This window comes from Xiphophorus maculatus, chromosome 11 (assembly GCF_002775205.1).
Source record: "Xiphophorus maculatus strain JP 163 A chromosome 11, X_maculatus-5.0-male, whole genome shotgun sequence".
NCBI lineage: Eukaryota > Metazoa > Chordata > Actinopteri > Cyprinodontiformes > Poeciliidae > Xiphophorus > Xiphophorus maculatus.
The window spans coordinates 4199995-4226112 of NC_036453.1; the positions used below are offsets into that span (position 1 = coordinate 4199995).

The 26118-nt window shown below is 37.5% G+C and overlaps 1 protein-coding gene and 1 non-coding gene across 3 annotated transcripts in view; both read right to left on the bottom strand.

Moving 5' to 3' along the window:
• Window positions 1–653: 653 nt before the first annotated feature.
• Window positions 654–26118, bottom strand: part of LOC102234447 (early B cell factor 1) — a 98129-nt gene continuing 72664 nt past the window's right edge. The window contains exons 10-17 of one of the 2 annotated variants that reach the window (XM_023342635.1): window positions 25854–25980; window positions 15082–15170; window positions 9598–9663; window positions 9354–9516; window positions 8653–8835; window positions 7678–7875; window positions 5618–5686; window positions 654–1382 (exon numbers count right to left, since the gene is read on the bottom strand). In XM_023342635.1, coding sequence (XP_023198403.1) covers window positions 5619–5686; window positions 7678–7875; window positions 8653–8835; window positions 9354–9516; window positions 9598–9663; window positions 15082–15170; window positions 25854–25980 — 894 coding nt within the window. In that variant the 3' untranslated portion in view covers window positions 654–1382; window position 5618. The remainder of the gene's footprint in view (window positions 1383–5617; window positions 5687–7677; window positions 7876–8652; window positions 8836–9353; window positions 9517–9597; window positions 9664–15081; window positions 15171–25853; window positions 25981–26118) is intronic. The other variant, XM_023342636.1, reaches the window with a different exon arrangement.
• trnad-guc lies at window positions 19617–19688 on the bottom strand. The gene has a single exon. It is a non-coding gene; the product is annotated as a tRNA-Asp (tRNA).

Consider the following 26118-nt stretch of genomic DNA (forward strand, 5'->3'; position numbering starts at 1 on the left):
TGACAAACAGAAACAGAAACTATTTAGTAGAGGTAAAGAGTAAAGACAGCTATACCAACATGTGGAACAGTAATCATTAACTCAGGTCTTTTGTCTCTGAACATGAGCACTTATACCTTAACTTTATTCACTAAATTTATGGCACCATAATAGTGAGATTAATTAAAAATGATCCAACATATCATATAAACATCTTAAAATAGAAATGTTACCATGGTACACAACTTGTTAAAATCACACATGCAGTTTTGAAGGAATGGAAGATTTGTCTTATGTTTTCACTTCAGTGGTGGGTGTTTAACAGGCTTTTTAAATCTGAAAGGCATTTTTTGCAGTGCAGCATGTATAGTAAGTCAGACCATTGGCTTAATCTTCTCCTTTTGCCAATTAAACCTGGTCAGACGGCAAGCACCAAAGACAGCAAAATTGGCCGGTTCATCCTGCGTAAAAACAACACAGCAAAACAAAACGACATAAAAAAAGAATCTAATTCACACAAAACACTTGATAATGGCAGCAGTCCTTTAAGACATGTTTTCCCTCTTAAAAAATGATTTTAAAACTGAATTGGGTTAGATCAATTAGAGCTGATGTTGGCAAATCGTGATCACACCTGATGGAGAGGAGCTACATTCATTTGAAGTCTTTTCTCCTTAACCTTTTTTTTTTTTAAAGAAAATGTATCACATGAGAACCACAGAGAAGATGCATGAGACAAAAGCTAAAAGTAAACGTTTGAATTTTTCTGAATGGCTTATACATCAGCAGAACAATCATAGTCCTTCAACTAAAACAATATAGTGGGGAGAGTGATGAATGGGTAGTTTTGGCAAAAAACAGAAGAGAAGGTATGTCTGTGAAGGTTTGGCTTGTCTGTGTTGGCTGCATCAGGCCTGTATGAAAGCATCCTCATCACCATCAGGTCCTCTTCACATTATACTCCTTCATTGAAGACAAAACTCCATAAATAGAAAATCGCTCCTGTAGGTTACATTGAAAAGAAGGTCAACACATGTAGCACAAAAAAGAAAATCAATCTCTGAAGAGAGGAAGTGGATTCTGTCCAAAATACATTTTTTGTGACCATGGAGAGTCATAATCTTGGATGTGGCAGTTCTCCTATAAAAGCATTACATTGTACAAAGATTTCTACAAACAGTTTTGCTTTTTTCCTTGTATTTTTGTGTTAGAAAGGGCCTGAGTTGGTTTTGTTCCTTCAGATCTGGATGGACACTTCCATCCCCAACCGGAGTCCGTCTCGGAGCAAATCCTCCAGCGGGATCAGCGAGAGTGTGCTTGACTCATCTTATACCAACAAACACACACACACAGAGTCAGGCGCTCACGCCTTTACATGGGTGGGACGATCATTCCTGGGATTGCTGCAGGGTGGAGAGTAAAGTGGAGAGAAAGAGAGAGAGAGAGAGAGGGATGGAGGGGTGGGTAGGGCGGAGGGAAAAAAACAGATTTTTCTTTTTAATTTTCTTCAGCATAGAAAAAAGTTTCCATTTCTACATTTGCATCAATATGTTTAACCATCTGTGCAGCTGTGTGACTGAAGTGACATTTTAACAACATCAATGGAAAAATAAATCAGCAAAATCAACTATGAGAGCATCACATACAATGAGCGCTGTTTGTCACACACACACACACGCCCACACACACATTTAATTATGTGCAGTTGCCCTTATTTAACTGCATGCTTGGATGTCTGCCTGACATATTGCATCATTGCATGTGTTGTCCTAAAAGCTAGCGGACAGATGTTGATGTGCGAGAACAGAGCCCTGCCCAAAATGACATACTGTCGTGTTTGCTTTAACATTCATTACACTTTATGAGACTGAAAAAATAAATAACTAAATGTCATATATTGTCTTAAAAGTACAGTGTGTTAAAATCTGAAAACGTGTGTAATATCTAAAATTATTTTAGATAATTACACACTGAAGAGAACTGCATGAATTTATTTTCAGCTTATTTTACTTTGAGGTCAATAGATAAAAAATTAGTGTAACCTTCAGAAGTTAAGACTCTAATTTTGCAAATAGAGTCAACGTGTGTGTAATTTAAATTAAGTACAATTCCAGCTGTTCTGTGAAGGTGAAAACAAATGGATGCCAGACTTTTCAGGCCTTTTAAAATAACAAAACATTTGTGCTGTACCATTATGCGTTACTTTGTGTTGTTTTAGCACATTAAATCTGAATAAAATCTATTTAAATTTGTGATTATAATGCAATGAAACGCTTGTTTTTGGAAATCACTACATCTATTTGCACTATGGGTTTCTCTACTCTGTAGCCAGGTGTTTTCTGTTGATGAGCATCCACTGCCTGCATGTTTTAGGTGCATCTCTAAAATAAAAAAAAACAAACAAAAAACATTTGCCTAAAGATTATCATCAGCTTTGCAGAAGCTTTAAGGCACAATATGCTGAGAACCAGGAATGGGGATCATGGCTGGGAACCACCATGACAAGTTTGAAGAAAAAAACAAACAATTTTTTCAAAATTATTTTTCACACTGACACCAAATGCAACTTGCAGGAAGTGGGAGACTTGGTGAAATGTGGTTGGATATGCTAACAGCATCTATGGGCATGAGTTGCGGTGGGGAGGAGATGATTTCTGTGGAGCGTTACATATTCAGCTGTCAAAAATGATTGAAGTGTGGACATCTTATTTTCACTTGTAAATTAAGTTGCTGCCTTTAAAAGTTCATTAAGAACTCTGGATATGTCACTTTTATATATATAAAAATGTTTTTTCATATTAGTTGAAGCTGTCACTTTGTTACCACAGTATGAGATGAGACAGATAATCTGTGGGGGGAAAAAATCAAGCTCCTCTAAGTAGAAAGCAGGAGCCAGGAGATGTTTTTTGGTGCTGTCAATCACCCTCTGTGGGGTGCTGCTCATTCCGCCTCTCCCTCCTTGTTCTCTGCTGTGCTGTAGCTTGTTGTGAATGCTCAGGCTAGTTAGCCTAGCCACTGATGATGGCAGATAAACGTTTTTTCTGTAATGGTAACTTGTTTCACCGCCATTAGCACATTGAGCTGCGAGTACAGGAGGTTGATTTACAGCGCTAAGACATGCCTCCTGGCTCTGATTGGTGCATTTCTTCAGACGGCAATAGTAGCTCAGGGAGGTGTGTGGAGGAAATCCATCTTTTCAAAGATTATCTATGTCATAAAATACTGTCACACCATGGTGGCAGTTTTAACAGATATGTAAAAAAAAAAAACACCCCAAGACCCCCAGAATTTTAAAATAAAATTATACTGCAGCTTTAAAAAGTTGGGAACACATAAACTGACTGTTCAAAAACAAACTTTAGCTGTCCAGAGTTATACATTTTAGGTGAAGCAAGAAGAAAAACCCGAATAAAAACCACAGGAGTTGAGTTCAGGACAGGCCAAGCAGAAAACAATCATAAACATTGGTGTGCTTTTATTCAAGACAGAAACTGCTGATGAATGAACTTCACAGTGACACAGAAGTTGACTTTTCCCTTTGAAATAGTTTAGTAAATTGTGTGCACATGTTTGTGGTAACAATGGTGTTTCTACCATCCCTACAGAAGTAGAATTAAAGGAGGAAACTGAAGTAAGCAAAACACTAATTGTGAAATAATTCTAACATCTAGTTACGATAAATATTTTTGAATCTGATATTTATTGGATTAGCTTGAATTCAACAATCTAATTAAAAACATGCCTAACTTCTGCTCCTTGAAGGACTAAAATCAGGCAATGCAGTGAAGATTGTTTAGATGTTAGCAGTTCTAGAAGTGAAATCTTCTACAATTTCCAACTTCACAAACCAAAATCAAGCCTATCATCTACTCTGCAAGTATGCTTTCCTAAGATGATGGAAACAAAAATATTGCTGATCTCTCTTTTCTTCTAGAATCACCTCACAGGTGTCATAAATAAGGAGCAACTTCACATTTTAGTTGCAGTTTGTTGTTAGAGTTGCAGTTTGTATTTGATGCAGTTGGTGTCAGATGTCAATATTTGCACAACGCACAACCTTATGTAATAAAATTTACCCCCCTAAGTTATTTCTTGTTAAAATAAAAAGGCCGTATGAAAGCAACTCCAACACCAGCAGGGCAAAACTCATCTCAATGTCTTGACTAAGTGTCGAGTTACTGTTGCAGTCACTGAGCGAGGCAGGTACACTGACAACACAAACTGTGGAGACTGTCGAACAGCTGTCATTGCTGATCACTTCCCTGTGAGCTGAACGTGTGAGATCACCCAGAGTGTGACAGAGAAAGAACTGTGTGAGTGTGTGTGTTGCAGTAAGTGGGGTGTATTTCTTTTTTCTTTTTTTTTCAGATGTGCTTTGAGGCTTCGCTTTGAGTTCCCACACCCCCACACATGCTCGCTCCACACGCACAGCTAAACAAAGTCAGCGATGTTGAGAAATAAATTCCCTGTGCCAAATGTCTGTTTCTGTCTTTGTAAATAACCAACTTCCTGCCTCTCTTCCCAGTGAGAGGAGAGGAAGGAGTTATGAGACAGATGGTTAGATGTGTAATATGAGCTGAGGAGTAAAGAGGAGGGGATACTGAGAGAGAACAAGGATGGAGGAAATTATTATGTACACAGCATGAGTGCAGCGTCATGCAAAAGTGTTCAAACCCCACATCTTACATTGCATTTTAATAAGATTTTATGTAGGGATGCAAGATATAAGATTATATATTTTAACAAGGCGTCACATCGCATCTCCATATCGTTCCAAATTTTAATATCTGTGCATCCCTAATTGAACACATAAAAAATAGTGCAGGAACTATGAAGTAGAAGGAAAAGTATACTGGGCTGTCAATATTTTTTACAAACAAAGAATTTTGTTGTGCATTTGTATTCAGCCCCTTAAAACAATATCTAGCAGGCCAAATGATTCAAATTTGGTCTCATCTGACCAGAATATGGTCTGTCTGTCAAATCTTGACTGAATCCCCTACATGAAAGGAAACTACAAACAGGATTTCTGGCTTAGTTATATCAATGCCTTTTTCTATTGTTTTAGAAAAGTCTGATTAGTGGAGTGCATGAAGAGTAGCTTTTGTAACTGAGCTCTGAATCTCTGATGCTCGTCTCCAATGAGCCTCTTGGCTGATTTATTTTTGCCTGATTTGTCAACTTAGAGGAATAGTCATGTCTTGGTCAGTTGTTGCAGTTATGCAATAATCTATTTCTGGATGGTGAATTGAATAGTGGTCTATAATTTCTACAATGTATGGAATATTGTAGTATAACCTAGCTTCATCACAAATTTATCTCAGACCTATCTTGTGTGTCTTGATAATGCTGACTGTTCAAAAATTTTATCCAACAAACAAATTTTGAATACAAATGCAGTTCTAACTTCTTGGATTTTTAACTTTTTTAAATAAAATTGAACAATGTGCATACTTCCCTTTCCACTTGAAACTTATGTGTTACTTTGTGTTGCATAAAATCCAAACAAAGTGCATTGGCAACTTGTTGAAATATTTGAAGCTAAGAAGCAAGAAACAAGAGTGATAACTCAGTGAGTTAGTCAGAAGTTGCAGATGCATTAAGTCAACAGAGGGGACAGAAAGGCTGAGGAACATACTTCAGGTGAAGGCCAGGCCTTGTAGAGAGCCGGCTGATGAGTACTTGCTAGAGTCCACAAATGTTTGATCTGGTAGAAAAAGGCGGAGATGGAAGAATGGGAAGAAAGGGATGGTGAGAAAGGATAAACAAGAAATAAGAAATAACAAGATGAAAAGTTCGATAGTATCAAACACTGTAATCCAGTTGTTAATCACAAAAAGAGTAACAAATTACCTCAAAGAAAAGTCTTTTTAAATAACCATTAAGAGTACAGAACATCTTCTCAACATCTGTCAGCAGAGTTTTCTCTCTGTTGCTCAGGGCCATGTGATCGTGGCCGCACTGACTCTGCTAAACGTCTCTGTCCATCTGATTTGAATGTTGTCTAATGTTTGTGCATTACGAGCAATACAAAGAAGACCCACTGCTGTTCAGACTTGCTTTAAATAATCTGGATACAAACTGTACATGTCAAAAATGATTCTCAGCTGACAGTCTGAAAAAAAAACAGCCTGGGAAACAAATATGGATGCCAGATGATGCTTTAATATTATTGTCAGATAAATCCCATGACGAAGGTGGGGGGTGATTTATTGGACTTTCGAAGCACATGTACTATGTGCTCTGTGGGAAAGTCCAAAGAATTCATATTTTTACAAGAACAATCACAGAACGCTAAAAACACTCCTATTAATCATATTTTCCATGCTTAAAAAGTATGAAAAGTTATTTTCTGGTAAGCACTACAAACACGGATTATTCAAATAAATGTAGTATCATCAACTTGCTAACCCATTAAATCCAGTGTTCAAGTCAAAAATACATTTTATTAGTAATTTTACTAATAAAAAATACTAATGGCTGCTACTGAGCCATTAGTAGTGGCTCAGCAAACGCCTCCAAATGGTAACAGGGACAACAACGTCTTGATCAGGACAGTCCTACTGCAAAAGATGGATAAGGACGCATAAATCATGCAGCCTCAATTCTCCAAAGATAAAACTGGAGAGCTAACAGGAAAATGTAACACAATACAGAGAGATGGGCATATTTAACTTTTATCCATGCCAGCAGCTTTTAGATATTGTACTTAAGCTAAATAGTCCCTGCCTTGTGATTAGCTGACCTGTAATGCAGATCCATGCTCAACCTATCAGAATATCTTTGAAAAAAATATATTATACAGTGTTTCATTCAACAAATTTAAACTTCCTTGTTGATTCTGAGATGTCTGAAAATTTATTGGAAGGAGAATCTGTAGTAAAAAATGGTAGAAAGTATATGGATGACAGAAGACAATAAATCAGATTATATTTTCTAATTTGCACTTTTGAGTGGTTCACGTCTTTATCCCAGTTGGGTGTGTGAAGTCACTCTAGAACCAGAGGGAATATTAAAAAAACCTGACTTTATTTTATAGTATTTTTTCATTAAAATATCAAACTACCAGTCAGCAAACCTTACCACAATCAACACCACTGTGGTACATTTTCTTTGCCTTTGATTAAGCTAAACAAAATTAGTAACATTTTTATATCTACTTTAGATTTTTTTTAATGTTTAAATTAAATAACATTTTTATTGTTGTTTTTAAAATAAAGGAAACCATCCAACCTTTAAATAAAAATGAATAAATAAATTTTCTTCAGGTTTAATTATTATAGAAAATGAAAAAAGTGAAAAATAACAAGTAGTTTTTAATTAAAAGACTAAAAATCCTTTATAAAAAAGGACATTCCTTACACCGTGCTTTAGCAGAAAAAACTTTTATTAACTTTACATTTTAATATATTACTTCATTATTTTACTTTGTGGCCAAAGTTATTTGGCCACAAAGACAACTAGTCTGGATGGAACCAACAGAACCAAGTTTTTGAACTGAATTACTGAAATATTTAATTTTGATGATATTCTAATTTATCAAGACATGAGAACTGAGAGTTGTTTTAAAGGAATCTTTCATCTAAACCTTCAGGAATAATTTATTTTAGAAGGAAAAGCAATAACACACAAACATATTATGTGCAAAACATTTTCACATATGCCTCTACCTCGTATCGGACCAGCGTGGTCAGTTACCTTGAAGTCCGTTGCCATTGGCACTAGTGCAGGAAGGTGGAGGAGAGGACGATGGCCTCACCACCGGTGCAAAGGCGGACTTCTGTTTAACGGCCGCTGACACCATGTTGGCCGGGGAGAAGGAGAAAACCCCAGAAGAAGAAGAACAGTTGGAGGGAAGAGATGTGGATGAGGCCATAGTGGGACTGGATGGAACGACTGATGGAGGAAAAAAAAGGCAAAAAAGGAGAAGAACCAATGAGAAATGGAGATAGATTCTGAATGCTTTATAAATCTAAACTGCAACATATTTTGTGGTTAAAATAAAAAGACTACACATGACTTACGAGATAAAAAATGCATTGCTGTGAGTTTTTTCTCTGACAGTTTATAATTTGTTAAGCGTCCTCCCATGAGCCTCATTAGAGGCCTCTGAACAGCTTGTCAATTTTTGTTATTTAGAAACAACATGTTTCATCACAACACTTGAGCTTAATCTTCTGTCTGAGTTTTTGTTTTTTACATGTATCTCTACAGATGTATCCAATTACAGCTTCATAATGAAATATTTACAACATTTTCAAGTTATCATCATCTGTAAGTTGAACAAACATAAAGATCTCACATAAATAAACCTGTTAGTTCAGCCTCTTCTCATCACAATCATCTATTTTTATACCAGTTAAACCTTTAAAGGCACATTTCTTTGAGACACTCCTTCCTATTGTACTTTTTGCATTACTCTTATTTATCAAATCATTCTCTCCTTGTTCTTCCAGTCTATTAAACAGGAATATGGTGAAATGAAACAACAAAAAGAGAGAATGCTTGACTTTTAGATAACATAGAGCAATGACTCGATGCTTGATTGAATACTGTGCAGCATTAAACCCCATCGGGAATCTATATATTTTACTTGTGTTGGGACGTGTGTATCCATAGCAGTTTGTCTATTTATTATAATGTGTTGAGTGGACAATGCATGTGTGCACTAACTAGCATAAGGCGAGTTGGCGGCGGAGCCGTTGAGGAAAGTGGGCGAGCCTCCGAGGTTGGTCATGCCACCGTTGTTAGCGTAGCCGTTCATGGTGCTGCTGACTGAGGTGTAGCTGGTCTGCTGAGGTGTAGAGCTGGGCACATAACCATGAGGCGACACGCTACTGCTGCTGCGCACAAACCCTGCAATAAATACCAATATAATGGAACATTGGAGGACAGTAAAAAAGGTGTTGTTGATGAGGTAAAGCTTGTTGCTTAGTGTAGTTTCCTGCTTGCACAGATTAATATTGGAAAATCAGATTAAACAACCAGAATTAGATTTATTCCAATTCGATCCTAATTAAATCAATCAATTATTTACTCCTAATTAGTAAAAAGTTGTCTATCTAAGAAAGACTGGCTGACAGTATGAGGGGATTAACTTTGCAGAAATCCCGTCTTCATAGTATCTATATACATACTGATATATTGATTATAATTATTTCTGTGTTTACTGTTTCTTCACACAGAGTCAATGTAGATAATTTCATTAACTTTTCAAAAGGAGGATCATTGTATCTCTGCTAATTTCCACCTGCATAATCTGTAATCAAGTATGATTGAGCAAATCATGAATTGGTGAAAAGCCAGTGTAAAAATTAATTACATTTATGTCTACATGCTTTGAATTGTGCCATGTGAAAACTGTAAACGTGTACCCTGATTGGCTTGTGACGGTTCTGAGACGTTGACGGACAGCTGTCCAGTGAAGGAGTTCACTCCCATCATGCCTGTGTGCGTCGAGCCGGAGAGCTGGGTGTGTGTTCGTGGAACGCTGTAGAGAGCTTCTGCGATGTCTGCTGCTCGTTTCAGGATGATCTCCTGCGAAAAATGCAACCATGACACCAGTTTTAGATTTCTTCCTGTTTCCAAGCGGACAGCTGTAGGTGTTTGGGTTTGTACCTGGTTGTTATGAGGCAAACCGTAGAGGGCTTCCACCAGATCCGCTGCTCTTTTCAGAATAACCTCCTGTGAAAAATAGAAAGAAAATGATAAAATATCTGAATTACAATTATTTGCTTAAAGCTCAATCTTATTTAAAATGTCGAGTGCCATTTACTTTTTTCATCCCTTTCTGTCTTAAACCATCTCTTCATGATAAACAAATTGCACTTCACTCCTTTTAAAATGTAGATGATCGCCTGTCAACTTGAGTGCTTTTATGCAGCTTAATAACATCTTAAAGTGACAGGTATTTAAAATGAAATCTAAAGTCATTCTAGTCTGCAAAAAGTTTCTTGGAAGCTCATCTGCAAATTCAAATAAGCCCTTAGAGATCCCATAAAAGGCCATTTGATCATAAAATGCTCCGTCTTTTTTACTCATCTCTTCAAAAGCAGGTTGCAAGTCCTTGGTATCATTTTCTGTTCTCTTTTCTCTTTAACCAATCAGTTAGTAAAAAATAAGAGAACCCTAAACCAATCAAATATACAAATATGTTCAATTGTTTGGGCCAGCCTTGTAATCTCCATAGTTTTTTAAATATGCTTTTGTGATATCTGTCACCTTTTCCTCCATCCCTTTCTCTGTCCCCTCCTGCCTTCTCTATCCTCTCCACAAAGTTCAAGTTCTGCTGTTCTCGTCCTCCGTGGTCGTTACATTTATTATTTCTCTCCTCTCCTCACCTCTGACGGCCTGCCCCGAGGTCTAAGGTGTCTTGTTTAACAGTTAATGTGTTGTCGTTTTCACAGCATGAGGTGACAGAGAGAAAATTACTCTGTACTTCGCAGAGTTAACCTGCACTGTGTGACACTCTCACACATGCTTCGCCGCATGCGTGCTCTCCTGTGAGTTTGTGGCGGTGGAACATATTGCCTTTCCATCAGTGTGTGCAGGCGTGTGGGCGTGCGTGTGTGTGTGTGTGTGTATGAGGATATGAAAGGTCGAACAGCCAGTCAGCAGATCTTATGTGCCTGTCAACTGAGCTAAATTCAATCTTTTACAGATTATTATGTTCTTGCTGCCTCTCTGTTAACCTCTCATTATTAGGGCTGGCGAGCTGAACCACTCACAAACACACACACACACACACACGCACACGCACACACACACACACACACACACCCACACACACACACACACACACACCCCTACGTATACACACACAGAAACCCGATCCCGTGCGTTGAAGTGGTTCCGGTAAAGCCAGTCACTGATAAACGGGAAGGAAAGATGATCCTCTGGTAACATCATCATCATCATCAGGTCTGCAGTTTTGTGGAGTTGCATCATTCAAATCTTTTTACTGCCTAATGCATTGCACTTTGACTTTTTTCATTTTTATCTTTTATTTAAAGAGAAAATCCATCAGCTAATTAATCTCTTACATGTGTATTTGTAAATAAGAAGCATTGTTTAGAAGGAATTGTCTAGTTTTAGCTCCACATTTAGAATATTGTTGTATCTAATTTATAATCCCTTAATTGTCCTCCATAATGCAGATGAAGTTGCTCCCAGCTGCATTGTGTTTCTGCAACTTTGAATGGAAAAAAAGATTACATTCTGGCCTGTAATTTATGTTTTAGAGCTGATTAAATTAAAAAATATCTGCAGCAAACAAAAAACCATACACTGCAAAACCAAAACTGAACAAATGTTAAGAAAATTTGTGATTCAGACAAGCTTTTTCCATTTGAATTAGCAACATTTAACCACAAAAATGCATGTCAAACATGTCAATGTAGCATCGTTCAGATATTATTCCAAACATTTACTTAAAAAAACAAATGAAACAATTATTCTATAGCTTTGATCTCTGCTTTTTATTTATTTATTTTTTTAATTTAGCGGATGTTTACCTGTCTTTCACAACTTTTATCTCAATGTGCTAATTTACCTAACAATTTCAGTCAATTTTGTATAACCTTTGACGTTATACAGGAAAATATGTCTCAGGAAAATATGGAGAAAACTGAGTCAGACAGAAAAGACATTTTATTGGAAGAGGGAAAAGACTCAGGAGTTGTCAAGGTGCTTTTAATGTCTGATTTATGAGCTGTGCTAAAATGATAACCATACAATATCCACACACACATGCTGTATGCATTATGACTAGGAAACGTTGGGCTGAGTATCTGTTGGGGTCACATGTGTGTGTAACGTGCATGTGCCTAACAAGCACATACATGACACATATGTGACTTATTTCTCCCTAATGCTGGTACATTAGCAGCTTGATCCGCATCTAATGGGCCATTAGGGATGCCGTACATGGAGGGTCACCCTTCCCATAGATATGATGTCATGCTTTTCACGTGGGACACAATTGCACACATAGGAAGCGGTATCGACATGTGTCCACAAATTTTCTTTGGACATCATCTCTGTGTTGTTAGATGGTGGTTTCAGATTTCATTGCCTCTCCCTGGTGGTGAAGTCGATTTAAGTGCATGAGAGTCACACACTCATACATCTCAGCACTGCATGTATGTTGGAAAGTTTCATGTTCAGTATATCTTCACGCATCACCTGCATTACTCACACTCATCCAGGATTACTCATCTTGGTGCTGCCAATGATGTGACCTCGTGAAGGTATGACATCAGTAAAATGAGGTGCATAGCGATGTCAGCTGCGTGAGTCACATAAAGAAACCACCCATCTCTAACCAGATAATTTCTTTCTGCTGATGCTACTTTGTTGAAACATCGCTCATCAGTGATCTACCTATAGTGAGTTTATTGGTTTTGTCTCCAGTCTCTTTATATTCTAGACTTTAGCCCCAGTTTTGACTCTGTATGTTCAGTGACAGCTCACAGTGTTCTTCCACATCAGGACAGAGTATGTTACTTTTGTTGTGATGTATTATTTCAATGTTTCCAAGTTCTCAAAGAAAACCTTACAGTTGGTTGAAATTAATGTTAATTGCTCCTGAAAGGAGAAATCCTATTCCAGGAGGATTTCCCCGCCCTTGATGAGTTCTTTGCAAAAACTTTGTGTAAAATCCTGATTTGAGTTCAAATCTTGTTTATCACTGCAGATTTGGAGCTTTTGGATACCAGGTACCTTTTCTTTTTAACTTGTTTTGCTTTTGGGTTCTTTTTTAATAGCTATTTTATTTGTGAGTTTATTTTACTGTTGGTAACTGTGTGTGCTGCAGAGATTGAACAGAAATCTACCAAATTCTACAAAAATCTGTGTCTTTCTAAATTTGAAATAAGTTTTAAAAATTCTCACTTTTATTGCTCTGGTATTTAGCTGACAGAAATAAAATCCCTGCAGCCCTACAAGAGGAAATGTTTTGTCTGATTTATACCGCGAGAGAAAGAAACACTTATGTGCAACATGTAAACATCTGGTTTCACCTGTATATGAACATATTAACATTGAAACTATTTAGGTAAAAATATTTGATGACACCTGATGATGTATCTGCTTCTTAAAGCAGCTTCCCACTTCACTGTGAAATATTTTAACATGAACCAAGTCTCGAACCAGAGGGTCAGATGAGTAGTTCTTCAAAACGTCACTGTGTCCCAGTATAAAAACAGAGTAGCACAGGGTAAGGTGCAAACTGTATGTGTCACATATGGATGCTGAGGAGATCACAGTGACACAAACCAGCAGCTGAACTAGTGCCTGCCTGTGTGTGTTGCCAGTAAAATCCCCTGAATGTTCATTGAACAATTATAGAATCGGCTGTTCACTGGTAATCCTTTCTCACACTCCACTGCTCCGTCTGTCTGTCGTCTGTGTGGTGCCGCCAACACACTCTTAGAAATTATACATCGACTGTTTGACACTCGACAAGCAGCCAAAACTGCATTTGATGCCAGAGAACAGAATCGCGTATTCCAACTTTTTCACATTAAACAAAACCAGAAAAAGAACGAGAATCAAAATACTGTTGCAATACTGCTATAACAGTTACAGTTCTCCTTTCTAATACCTTCACAGAACTTGGAACAAAATCTATCAGGAGGAAAAAAACATCTAAAAGCATAACTGGTATAACTGGGTCCAGTTATAGTCATCATTCAAACACGGGGAAAACCTGATCCCTGATCGATTTTTGTATTTACAGCAGCATGACTATTCTCATTGTGTCTTTGCCTGGAAATATCTTGGGTGACATCATGTTGCTCAAAATAAAATTCACCATGGGAGGAAAAAATCATGAACCAGAAGGATATTTCACAAATGTAAGAAAAAAATGCATTGTGGGTGAATCTAAACAATATACACATTTATTTATTTGCCTTGTTGCTGCTGCTGAAACAAACAGAAAGTTTCATGGGGGTAATTACTTTCTTAAACTAGAATATGTTGTTTTGGATTATGTTTATTTCTCAGTAAGGGGCCAGTTTGATAACTTGACTGGAAAGTATGATCATGTTTTCTAAGAGTGCTTACTCTATGCACAACAGTAGGGTTGCTTCTTCTCTCTAACTACTAATATATAAACATTTAAACGCAAGAAAAATTGGCAGAACTGAAAGAGATGTTTTACTTTTTCTGACCTTGAGTTTTAATTTCATACCCTGAAGGAAAAGAGAGCCCCATCAGCGAGAAAAACAAACCCTGGCCACGTATATATAAATAAAAAATCAGTAAGAACATAGGGTTTACATTTCTGCAGATGCAGAAACATTTACAGTATTGTTTTTACAGACTGTTTTGGTGTGTTCTGTGTTGCACACATTCCCACAATCATGATGTACGCTGTGTGCAATTGATAACACATGTGGACGGATGCAGGGTGTTGGCACGACTGTGTTGACATCAGAGCATCAACACATCATCACATCATGACCAGCGCCCATTATTTCATGATGTCACACCAAAGACAGCCTTTTTTGGTCCAACTCCAAAACAAAAAGGAGTCATTCAGCAGCAGCTGTTTCAGGAGACCGCCACGTCGCCCCTCTACCTCTCCCAAAAATTCAAATTTCAATCAGGTTCCCGAGCCCTCACATGAAAACAGCCGCACCACGAGGAGAGTCCTCCTGCATGTACAGATCACGATGGCAGAGTCTGGTATCAAAGCACAGCTCATCGTTTGTTGTTAATTATTTATATCTGCTGATCTTCTCAACACTTTGTTTGAATTTCAGCCAACGAACAAATCTGGAAAAGAATCAATCGCTCTGTTTTTATGAAGCTCTAACCCTAACCCTATTCCTATCCCTACCCTAACTGAGAGTTCATCTAGAGGTAAACGTAAAACCCACTTGAGATTTGAAAACACATATTTTGCTTAGCAAAATAAAAAGAGACACAAAAATATCTTTGGAAGTATTCTGCCCTATATGTTAATTTCAGCAGGTTTTTCTTTGAATGCAAAGCTTTCTAACTCAAATATTTCCTTTTGTAGAGTCATACTTTTCTTAATAAGTTTTCTTTTTTATCTTAACTTTGGAGAAAGATCAAGCTAAAAACTTTTGCTACCTTTGGAAGCCTTTCAGGGTCCCCAGGGTGCCGAGGGATAACCTTCTGAAGTCTCTGAAAACCATAGTCAATGGTTGGTTCATTCAGTGCTGCAGAAAAGAGAGGAATAGAAAGAGGATGAGTAAAATAAACTTAACGGAGATGACATTAATAGTCCATGCTTTTCTCTGATATTATATTTCATGTAAGGGCAGATATGTAGGATTTTCCATGATGACTCCAGCAGTTTGAAAATTAAAAGCATTTTTTTGCGCTTCCACGTTATAACTGCGTAAACCCCCAAAACATTTATGTTTTCTTCTGAACAGAAAAACTGAAGTAATGGTTTTATTAAGTCCATAGTGCAAACTTGACAACAAACAATTGCTCTTTATATATCCATAGGATTTCCAGTAAGACTACTTTTACTTCACAGCAGGTTTTACTCAAATTATATTTAATACTTCATAATAACAAGCAGACTTGTCACGTTCAGCTGCAGAAGAAAGTAAAGATCTCTGCAGAATAAAAGTCACTCAAATCAGTACTGTCAATTTGCCAGTTTCAGTGTCAAATTATTTTTGCAACACATGTGGACTTAAAGTGCAACACTTTAAAAAACTTAAAGTGTTGCAAGTGCAGCACAACATAGATTAAATACAAGAAACAATAATAAAATAACTTCTAAAGCAATAAACCAGAATCTGGGAAATAAAATACCTGGAAAATTGCTTGAAATAGACAAGAAAAGCAATGATATTACTTAAAATACAAAATAAAATGCAAGACAGAGACAATAAAATGAATATAAAACAAAAATAAAAATAAAAAAGAAAGAGGGCTTTATAAAGGTGTATACAACTTGATACCAACCATTCTAGGCACATTTTGCCAAGAAATGTGTAAAATAATCTGAATGTGATGAAAGAAAAGTATGAATAATTATTTACAGTTCAGGATGTGAGACAAAGGATCTCAGTTTGGCAATATTTGTTAAATGAGAAAAACAGCAATTTGACATTTGCATCCAAAGTGAAACTTGAGTTAAAAGTTGAGCCAAGATTCCTAACAAGAGTTTGCCAAAGTACACAGAGGTACAAGATGCTCATTTGTCATCGTTCCAGTGCAATGTTAAGTATTTCAGTTTGTTCTTCATTTAATACAAAAAAACTGTCTCCCATCCAATGTTTAACTGTGTCTAAACTCTTTGCCAAAGTGTTGAGTTTAGAAATATCACTAGCTCAAAGAGAGGTATAGAGCTGCATATCATCTGCCCAACAGTGATTAGAGAGCGATGTATTCAAAAGCTGACACAATGAACCCAAAGAGCAATACAAATACAAAAAGTCAATGGAGGCCATTTTAAAGCTTCACGTTTCCACATGTATTAAAGATTGGATTTGGACAGCATTCAAAACAACCACCTGTTAGGGAACACATACATTGCATATATAGATTTTTGCTTTCCAAATATAGCTTCCTGATGCAACTGTAAATAATAGCGCTGACTGTGAAATGTATATGCCCAGAGAGGAAAGCAGAGGACATGTAACAATGTGATCCCATCAAGTAAACCTTTTTACATGGATCAAAGACTTTTTCCAAAAACATGATAGCTTTCAAGTGGTTCATTAAAAGCTCTTCATTCTCGCTGCTTGTCAGAATAAAAATAATTTCCATTAGCTGTCCACCATTGGTCCTTGTTGTGTTGAAAAACTTTGCACCAATTTTCAGAGGCTAAAAATTTCACAATGCAGTATTTCACAAACAGCCTTTGTGTATTACACACGGTTAAATAGGGAAATTAAGTTTAGCTGGTTAAACATCAGTCATCAGTGTGATTATAAAGCTTTCTGATCCCAGTTTCAAAATGTTACATGTTGCACTTTTAATGCTGCTCTTGCTGGTGTTTAGCCCAGCTGTGCTAATTAACACACACAATCCAAACATCTGCAGGAGTCAGCAGGGGGGAATCAGACTAGTGAGCAGAAACAATCACTTCTCTTTTTGTTTCAAAATACCCCACTGACACCGGAAGGTGTTTGTATTTCTGGGCTGAACTGAAAAATGGTGAACCTTGCTAATGTATTTATGTATTTCTTCTAACTTATAGAAGAAGTGGGTTAGAGAAGTGGGCATGTGTTTTTATATTTAAATCTGTGAGTCATTTGCTGAAGAAAAGACATCTAAAAATGATTAATCATGTTAAAGCAGGTTGAGGCAGGTTCTTTATTTTGGATGAAACAATTTCCTGTTTTTCTCAAGCTGAGCATTAAGGCATAGAAATAAACTGGACATAAACGTCATTTATGGAAGTCAGCCCAAAAAAAGGCGCAAGGTATTTGGAGTCTCGTTTTGATCAAGATATACTTCCAACAACATCAAAACAAAATGGCTCAACAATAAAGTCCAGTTTTCTCTTTTAACTACTCACCATCTCCAACTCTTGCCCTTCACAATAAGAGTCTTTATTCTGCTGTGAAACGTCAGTGTGCGCCACACAACAAGTGAAAAAACCGAAAGACGCCTTCAAATCATCTAAATTGTTATAGTGAGACCCTTTCTGGCTTGTCAAACAACAATGTTACACTTGCAAACTTGCAAGAAATTAAGAAATGTACAACTCACTGACAAACTAATTAATTTTCATTAATAAATGTTTCTTTAAAATATAAAAGTAAAAAATAAATGGGAATAATTTTAGTGTTTACCCAATGCTATTCTTAATATAACAGCGTTACGCTTATTTTTTAATCCAAGCCTCAGATAAAACACAAAGAAGAAACATCCAACCAGAAAAAAAACTATACTGCTCACAAGAACAAGCAAGAAAAATTAATACTCCAACAAAAATCAAGAAACCCCCTTCTCATCTGATTACGATCGATCTTTGGTCTGCAGGATTTTCAGGACCTTTTGAGTGTCACTGGACAAAGTAAAAGTTAAGAAATCCAAAATTTCTGTGCTTTTAACTAATACTCTAAGGTGATTTTTTTCAAGGATGCAAAGCTGGACGTTTTGTCATGCAAATCATGCTTTGCCTGCTTTTGTTTTTAAATAATACCTGGATTCTCCTTCACACCTCCCCTTGCTCTCCCAAGAACTGTGACTCCTAAATTGAGTGCAGGAACCTCACTCCATCCTCCTGAATGTTGTGCTGAATGATGAGATATTTTTTTATTGCATTGAATCAAAAATACGATACATGTGGTAACTTCAAGTGGTTGAGTCGGGGTGAAGCCACTTCTCCATCAAACTCTCAAACAACCAGCTTTAGGACTACTTTTCCTTAATGCTACACCAGGAATCCAGGTATTTTCCACCTAAATCACACTACAGAGGTTTTGTTACATAAATAAATGAACAGAGCAAAGCTTCCAATTTAAAAAAAAGTCTTTTTAGATGACGTCACAATCAGCTGGGATTAAGTGCAAGCAACTAAATAGATTTTATATATACATATAGATATAGATATACTAAAAAGCTTCAAACTGGTAGTGTCAAAAACATCTGGATGATAATTTCAGTACAGATACAATCAAAAAAGGTTTTAAAGAACACTTAGGGCCCCTTTAATGCTCCAATTACTCTCATCCAAAGTCTTTATCCAATCAATATGTCAATCAAGGAGAGCTCTGAAAGCTCTGTCCGTCAGGATAGCATCAAAATGTAAGGGTTTGAGCAGTATTTCTGTACTTTTTCAGTTATTGACAAATGTTGAGCTTATGTCATCACCACATTGTTGAACCCTGAAAGTTCAGCAACAGGCGAGGTGGAGGTAGGAAGTTATGCTGGATTAACATGGACTTGTGGGAACCAAAGGGGTGTGTTTGCGTACATGAAGTCCAAGAGTACAGCTGCGGCGGTGATGTTTGGTACTTTCCACAGCAAGCACTGATAAATTACTTGCAGATGAATGTCCTTTGCTTGTTGTGCAACTTCTTTTAGCATGTGTGTTTTAGATATGTCTGTGTTATTCACACATCACACCCAAGTCTCTGGTTTCTGTTACGTTCTCAACCACCTAATTTGTTCGCAACATTACTTTATAAATCATGAGCTTTGGTCCAGATGTTAAGCTGTTGTGGACAGCATTTCTATCTGCTTAAAGGAAGCCCTTTGGGCACATTAGGATTTTGTGATTTATTGATGGTAATTATGTGGACATGAATTAGAGGTAGAAAAGGGTGGGTCTGCGTAGGAAGAAAAAAGACTAACATGAGGGAAAAGAAGAACAGAAAATGCAGATTTAACCAAGAGGAATAACCTTCTAATTTAATCTTAATATAGAAACCTTAAGATAATGTAATCTTGGTATGAAGTTGTCACTTAATTTGAAAGCATTCTTTCAGAATGAGGAGCCAGAATCAAGTATATTACTCTGTTGAACTAGGACCACTGGGTCCTGCAGGATGGGTTCTGAAAGGACCACTGGGTAGCTTGCTTGGTAGAGCAGGTGCACAGTGTGCATATTTTTTTTTAAATTCTTTATTTAATCAGGTAAACCCCGTTGAGATCTAGATCTCATTTTCAAGAGGGACCTGAAACAAACTTCACTCCCCGTCAGGGAATCGAACCCCGGTCTCCCGCGTGACAGGCGGGGATACTCACCACTGTACTAACGAGGAGACTATACTATACTATAGTCGTTCTGGGTTTGATGTCTGTCTTGTCCCTTTCATGTCAAATTAGTGATCCACAAACACTAATTTGTTGAACCCAAAAAACCTTAGGTTGTCAGAGACATTTCAACAATCAATAAAATGCTGAAACTGTCTTCACCTTTTCCCTGCTTTTTGTCTTCTTGTTTTAGTTCACCATGTTGTTTTCTGACATGTTGCGTCCTAAAATACATTATTGTATTTTCTTGAATTTTGTTGTTCTCTTGGTTTTAATGAACTGCATGACATGTGAACACTCTGACTTATTTAGATACGTCAAACCCTGCAAAAACTTTGTTTTATTGTACTGAATGTTGATTGTTTTAAACATAATCATCCAGATTGTTTTGTTTTAATTAAAGAGAGCAGTGTTTCTGACAGAAACAGACCAGGAGAGAGTGATGCAAGTTAGAGAAGAAGGTGTGGAAAGGAGTAAAGAGGAAGAACTTTGGTAGAAAGACAAAAACAAGATAGAAAAAGAGCATGCAGTCATGGTTGAGGAAAAACAAAAATTAGAAAAACAGCTGCCTAACAGTCGGTGGGATATCAACTGTCAGAACCAACCGCCAGTGTCAGATCCTCTCTCTGAGCATCTCTGGAGACGTTTAACCGATGCCAGCACTAATATGGCACACACAAACACACAGACATAGAGATAAGCGCATACATCACATCACAGCACAGCTCAGATTAGTTGTGATGATTTAAGCATCTCAGAATGTCTCATTAATAATGGAACAATGTTTCTTTAAGAACAAAATGATGTGCGAATGTTTGCCTGCGTGGATGTAAAATTAATTCATAACTTTTCCCACAAACTTTAATGTTTTTGATGAGGATTTTATGCGGTAGAGCAACACAAAGTGGCCAAGAATTGTGAAGTCGAGGGAAAAGACACATGTGCTATGCCTTTATATTTAACCCTCTTTATTTTGATACCCCAAAATAAAATTCCTCAGTCTTCTTAATTACAAAGCAGACTCCACCTGTGTGCTATTTAATCTCAGTTCAGTTCAATTCAGCTTGCTGGAGAATATTCAGGAGCAAACAGCATCATGAAGACCAAGAGACACTGAGGACAGGTCAAGGAGAAATTTGGGGAGAAAGTTTTAATCACTGTTAGTTTATAAATCAATATTTATAACATATTGAACAAACCAAGACGTGGCAATCCAACTAATTTGATTACACAATAAGAACAATAATCAGCAGCCAAGAGGCCCATGGTTAAAAAAAACAAAACAAAACAAAACAAATGCCAAAACCACATAATGCTGTAACTGTAGTTAAAGATGGTTCTGCAAAATATTAACTCATGAGGGCTAGCTACACATGCACACCATACTTTTCAGATATTCATCTTTGAGGAAATGCCTTATTTGTCTATGACATAGATCATGATCAATGTATGAATGCTCATGCAAAGCACTGACTGCAGACTTAGGGTCATATTCCACCCAAGGATTTGTACAAAAACAGAATCAGTATCAGATCAGCAGAAGTTGTCGAGTTCATTAAGTATCAGTTTTAAAAAGTGCAAGTAAAGCCACCAAAGGCATTCTGTCCATTAAAATCCTAACCCATGTACCCTAAACACTTATTGTACTCCCCCCAAGTTTTAATGAGCAGTGCTTACTTTCCAGATTTGGACAAACGAAAAGCAGATGTTTTTCAGAGTAAAATTTATTGTTTTGTTTAGCAAGAACTGCTCCGGCAGAACACATAAAATCAGTCATAAGTATGTTGTCGTGGCACATTGTTCACAAAAACCCAACATAAACACTTCATCAGAGCGAATGACACTGAAACCTGAACCTGTCTCATCTCACTAATTCTGCCTCCCTGCTGCTCCCCTGAAACCTTCTCAGCACGAATCCCTCCAGCTCTGCTTTACCTCCCCCATCATCCCTGTCTTCTGCTTCATCTCCTCCCTCCTCCTCCTCACTAACTACACCTTCTGCCACTTTCACCCATCCATCCGCTCAGCCATCACTCCTCCACCTCCTCCTCCTTCAGCCTTGTTCTTTCCCTCAGAGTCCAGAGCCGCCATCAGATCAATACTCATAGAAGTTTCATGAGGACAGACCATCCAGTGTTGCTCCACCATGAAATGTGAATGGAGGAGAGAGAGAAAATAAAGAGGGGAATAATAGCAAAGAAAGGTGAAATCTGAAATATTTTGTGATCAGCTTCAATACAATTGTGTTTTTCTCATCATCTTTTGGGAGTACTGAAACAAAGGAATCCACAGATGGGGGGAAAAGGGAGGGAAAAGGCAAAGGCTAAAACTGGGTGGGTGAAAGGACAAAGAGGACTGATGTAAAAAGAGCAGAAGGAGGAGGAGGAGGAAACGAAGAGGAGGTGTGGTGATATTGATTCTCTGGCCAGCCAGCAGTTCAATACCACTGAATTATTGCTTCATTCTTCCCCTTATGAGATGAGATCTCTTTCTCCTGAGCTCACCGTCTCTACGCAGTTGTACATGTGTGTATCTGCATGCGTGTACCACTGTACTGTATGTGTGATCTACTTATGAGGGGATCAATACTTTACAATCTGGTTTTAAAAGTCCATATGTCTTTCTGGCGCTGCATCTCTTTCACTACACTTCAGCTTCTTATTGTCTCCCTTTGAGACAGCAAAAGTGAGGCTCAAATGTTTGAAAAAGAGAAAGAAAGTCAATTTTTTCCCAAAGTTTGATATGCTTTGCTCAAAGTTTCCTGTCCACGACCCAGCTTTAGATTTCCTATCGCGGCTCTGTTTCCTTTATCTGTGTTAATGTTGGCAAGTGTAAGCATTTATTGATTGTCACTTTGCACCGTTGAGTGTGTTTACAGCAGTGTGTGATGTGGAGAATGTTAATTTTTCCCATCAGGCGGATGAAGCAGCCATACGGCACCATATTTACGTGTGTGTGTGTGTGTGTGTGTGGACTGTTTCGATGTGGTAGACCATCTGTTAACCAGACTACTCACCATCTTTCTCTCGTATCAGTCTGATTTACAATTACTTTCAACTCCTGCCCCTGTTTGAAAGTGTGTGTGGTAAGTTGTGTAAGACATGACCCTGCTAGTATGGCGATCAGGGTTGCTTTTCACATGTGTGTGTGACCGTGAGCATGTTAAATCGCGCATCCCTCACACCCACAGGCAACCACAGCAAGAGTACTGAAAAACCACAAGTAGCCAATCAGCTTTCACTGCCAGGGCCTTCCTGAGACAAGTCAACCTTGAGGCGGGGTCATGCAACCGTAGTAACGGATCGTGTTTCCTGGGTCGCATGTTGAACCGATCAGCCAATCGCCAGGTCACCAGGGGTCACCCCCGTCCAATAGGAAAAGGAGTTGGATGCCAGACGGACCAATTACCTGCTGGTTAGCCCCAGGGTTGGTCTAAAAATGTTTTAGAAGAATAACACTAAAGCAGGCACACATGCAAGTTTTGAGAAAGCACCGTTTAAAACCATTTCACACTGCCAGCAAAACAAAAATTACAGCATCATCCAACTGAAACACTGCTTCAGTTCTGCTCCATCTCTGGAATCACTGCTGGTATTTAATATCGACAAGTGGTGGATCTACAGAACCCTCTACAAAAACACAACCCTTAGTGAAGACAATACATACAAATATATACGAAAACATGGAAATAAATGGCTCTTTATGCTACTCAGTGATTCCTACTTTTCTTATTATTCTCCTCACTTCTTTGTGGTAAGATCCTGACTTATAAAGAATGAGAAACAACCTCTATTCCTGAAGGGTACAATGTCTTGTCTTTCCCTTTTTGTAGAGCAGCTAAGATAAATTAGCCTCTATTGTATGTCTCATAGTTATACCTCCAAGAAACAAAAGATATGAAATGACTCAGTTATAATAAAGCAAATTTAGGATCAACTGTTATTTATACATAAATAAATACAGAAATTATTTATACCATTTTTAATAAATAATGGATACATCTTTCTCAGCATAACATTAGTCAGACCTAATAAAGTTCTGAACAGCATTTTGCATTTTTTCCAATACAAAGCCACAGAACCTTCTTGCTTTAAATGTGTTATTTATACACATTTGTATTTAAACAAGTTTTATCACAAGTATTTGGCCTCATCATAAGCACAATTGTTTCAGTATGTAAAGCTTTCCCAATCAAGTCTTGGGGTAAATTGTAAACAAACCTTCAACATGTTTCCAGAAACTCAACTGGATGTTAGCATGGACAAGAACTGCAGGAGATTTATATTGCAGGAAATGAAACGGCAACGGCATTTGTGGGACAGAGCTTTAAAACCTTAGCTTGGTATAAAAAATATTTTAGAACCACAACGGTTCAAGTTCACAGTTTTTAAGAGGGACAATGTATCAAACTGTCATTGCAGCGTCACTGTATGCAATACAGCAATCCCATAAGACTGCCTACATTCAATATTTGGCTGTCTATAATATATTACATACCATGCATTAATATTCTGTTTGCAGGTTATATATTTAGCCCGTTAAATTGAATTTCACTTCCCCCAATGCCAAAATCCAGTATAAGTTTTACTGAAATGTCAAAAAAGGAACTGGAAGTTTGACAACAAATCTGGGCCAATCACAAATCACATTGTCTTTGCAACATTAAACAAGAAAATTCCATCTGAATGTTTTCCAAATATTGCATATCCCTATAGTCTCATTGTTAATTTGATTTGTTTAAAGTTATAAAGTTTAAAACCACTGAATTTGTGACTTAGGTCTGACATGTGGCTTGGTTTTCTAAAAAAATCTCTGTATTACTTAAAGTTTAACAGTTCTCTCATGATTTGTTTTTTTTGTCATACTTTGTGCACAACATTAGACAAACCCTAACTCATGAGATAGGGTTTGTCTAGAAACAACCCTAGAAACAAAAAGAATATTAATGTGTCATCACAACATTAATACTGTATTTGATACACATTTCAGTTTTTCTACCTTTGCCATATGAATTACTTGCTATGTGTTTTCAGAATGTATATTATCTATATTATGATCACTGGTTATTATAGCTAAACCAAACCAAGACAATCAATTTAAAATACACTGAGAAATTGGCCTCAGACTGGAATGGCCGCTCACAGCAGGAAGGCTAATAAAAATTACTTACTCAGTGCTGTTCTGATAATTTCTTATAATATAGTTCTTAAACTAAGAACAGAACAGGACAAAATGTGGATCGGCAGGACAAAACTTTACAAAAACAAAAGATCAAAAATCAGCCACAATGTTGAGCTCAATTGATCTTTATAATCAACAGAAAAAATAAACAATGAAAACGAGAATGTCTGGAATATAGTTTGAAAAGAAATATTATTTCTTCCAAATTTTACACAAGAAAGCAGACTATTTATTGTGGAACTAATGCCATTACTACTTAACACGTCATCCTTATTGATCAGGTTTAAATCCTTATCTTCAGCTAATAGATGGAGTCATTAAATTTCCACTGCCTCAAAGTGTTTATACAGCAGCAAATACTTCCTTTCTCCCCCTTGTTGACGTCATCATTATGGTGTGTTGGAGCCATGTTGAGCAGCGGATCAATACCAGACATAACATCACCTCCATTCATTTCCAGGTATACGTTTAAAAAAGACCAACACACACATGCTTTCTTCCTCCCCTTCCCCGTCTTCAATCAGTTCAGCAGGAAAACACTCATTCACAGTGAACAATCCACTCAGAAGTCACACTCCTTTTCAACATTGTATGCAGTTTGTGGATGCTGCATGTGTGTGTTGGCGTGTGGGGGTGTGTGTGTGTTAGTAAACTGGGTGTTCTGGATGATTTCACTAATAGTTTCAGCATGCAGGCATATAAAGAGCAGACTGTTTAATTGTAGCTGGTTTTTAACGAGCCTCTGATTATGGCAACATTCTAACGAGTGTGGGTCGTTAATGTTGACTAATCTGCAGTCATTAGTTCAACACTGTCTGGCCTGAGAGTGAACTGCAGCTCAGAGATGGCATTCACACACACACACACGAAGGCATTTTCTCAAATACAAACGCAAGCTCGCATTTCCAAAAAGCAACTCTTTTCCTAGAAGCTAAACGTCATTCGGTCAGCAGCCTTTGCAAAAGTGCTTGTACTGTCTTCTTTGGACTTACCGGTGTATATGAACCTTCCTGGTGTGCCTTTGCAGAACTGTTTGGACTTGTAAGATAGAGTGACCTCTACGACCCCAGGGATGTGTCTGGGAGGTGTCTGCACCCGAATGGCATGTGGCGTAATCAGCTGCAGGACAAGGAAAAAAAGAGTCAGTGAACAAAGACCAAATCTGAACATCAACATTTCAAATCTCGAGTTTTAAGTGTTTGAGTCATGGATGACTGAAACTGACAAAGACAAATTTGTTTAAATGCGTCCTTTGCA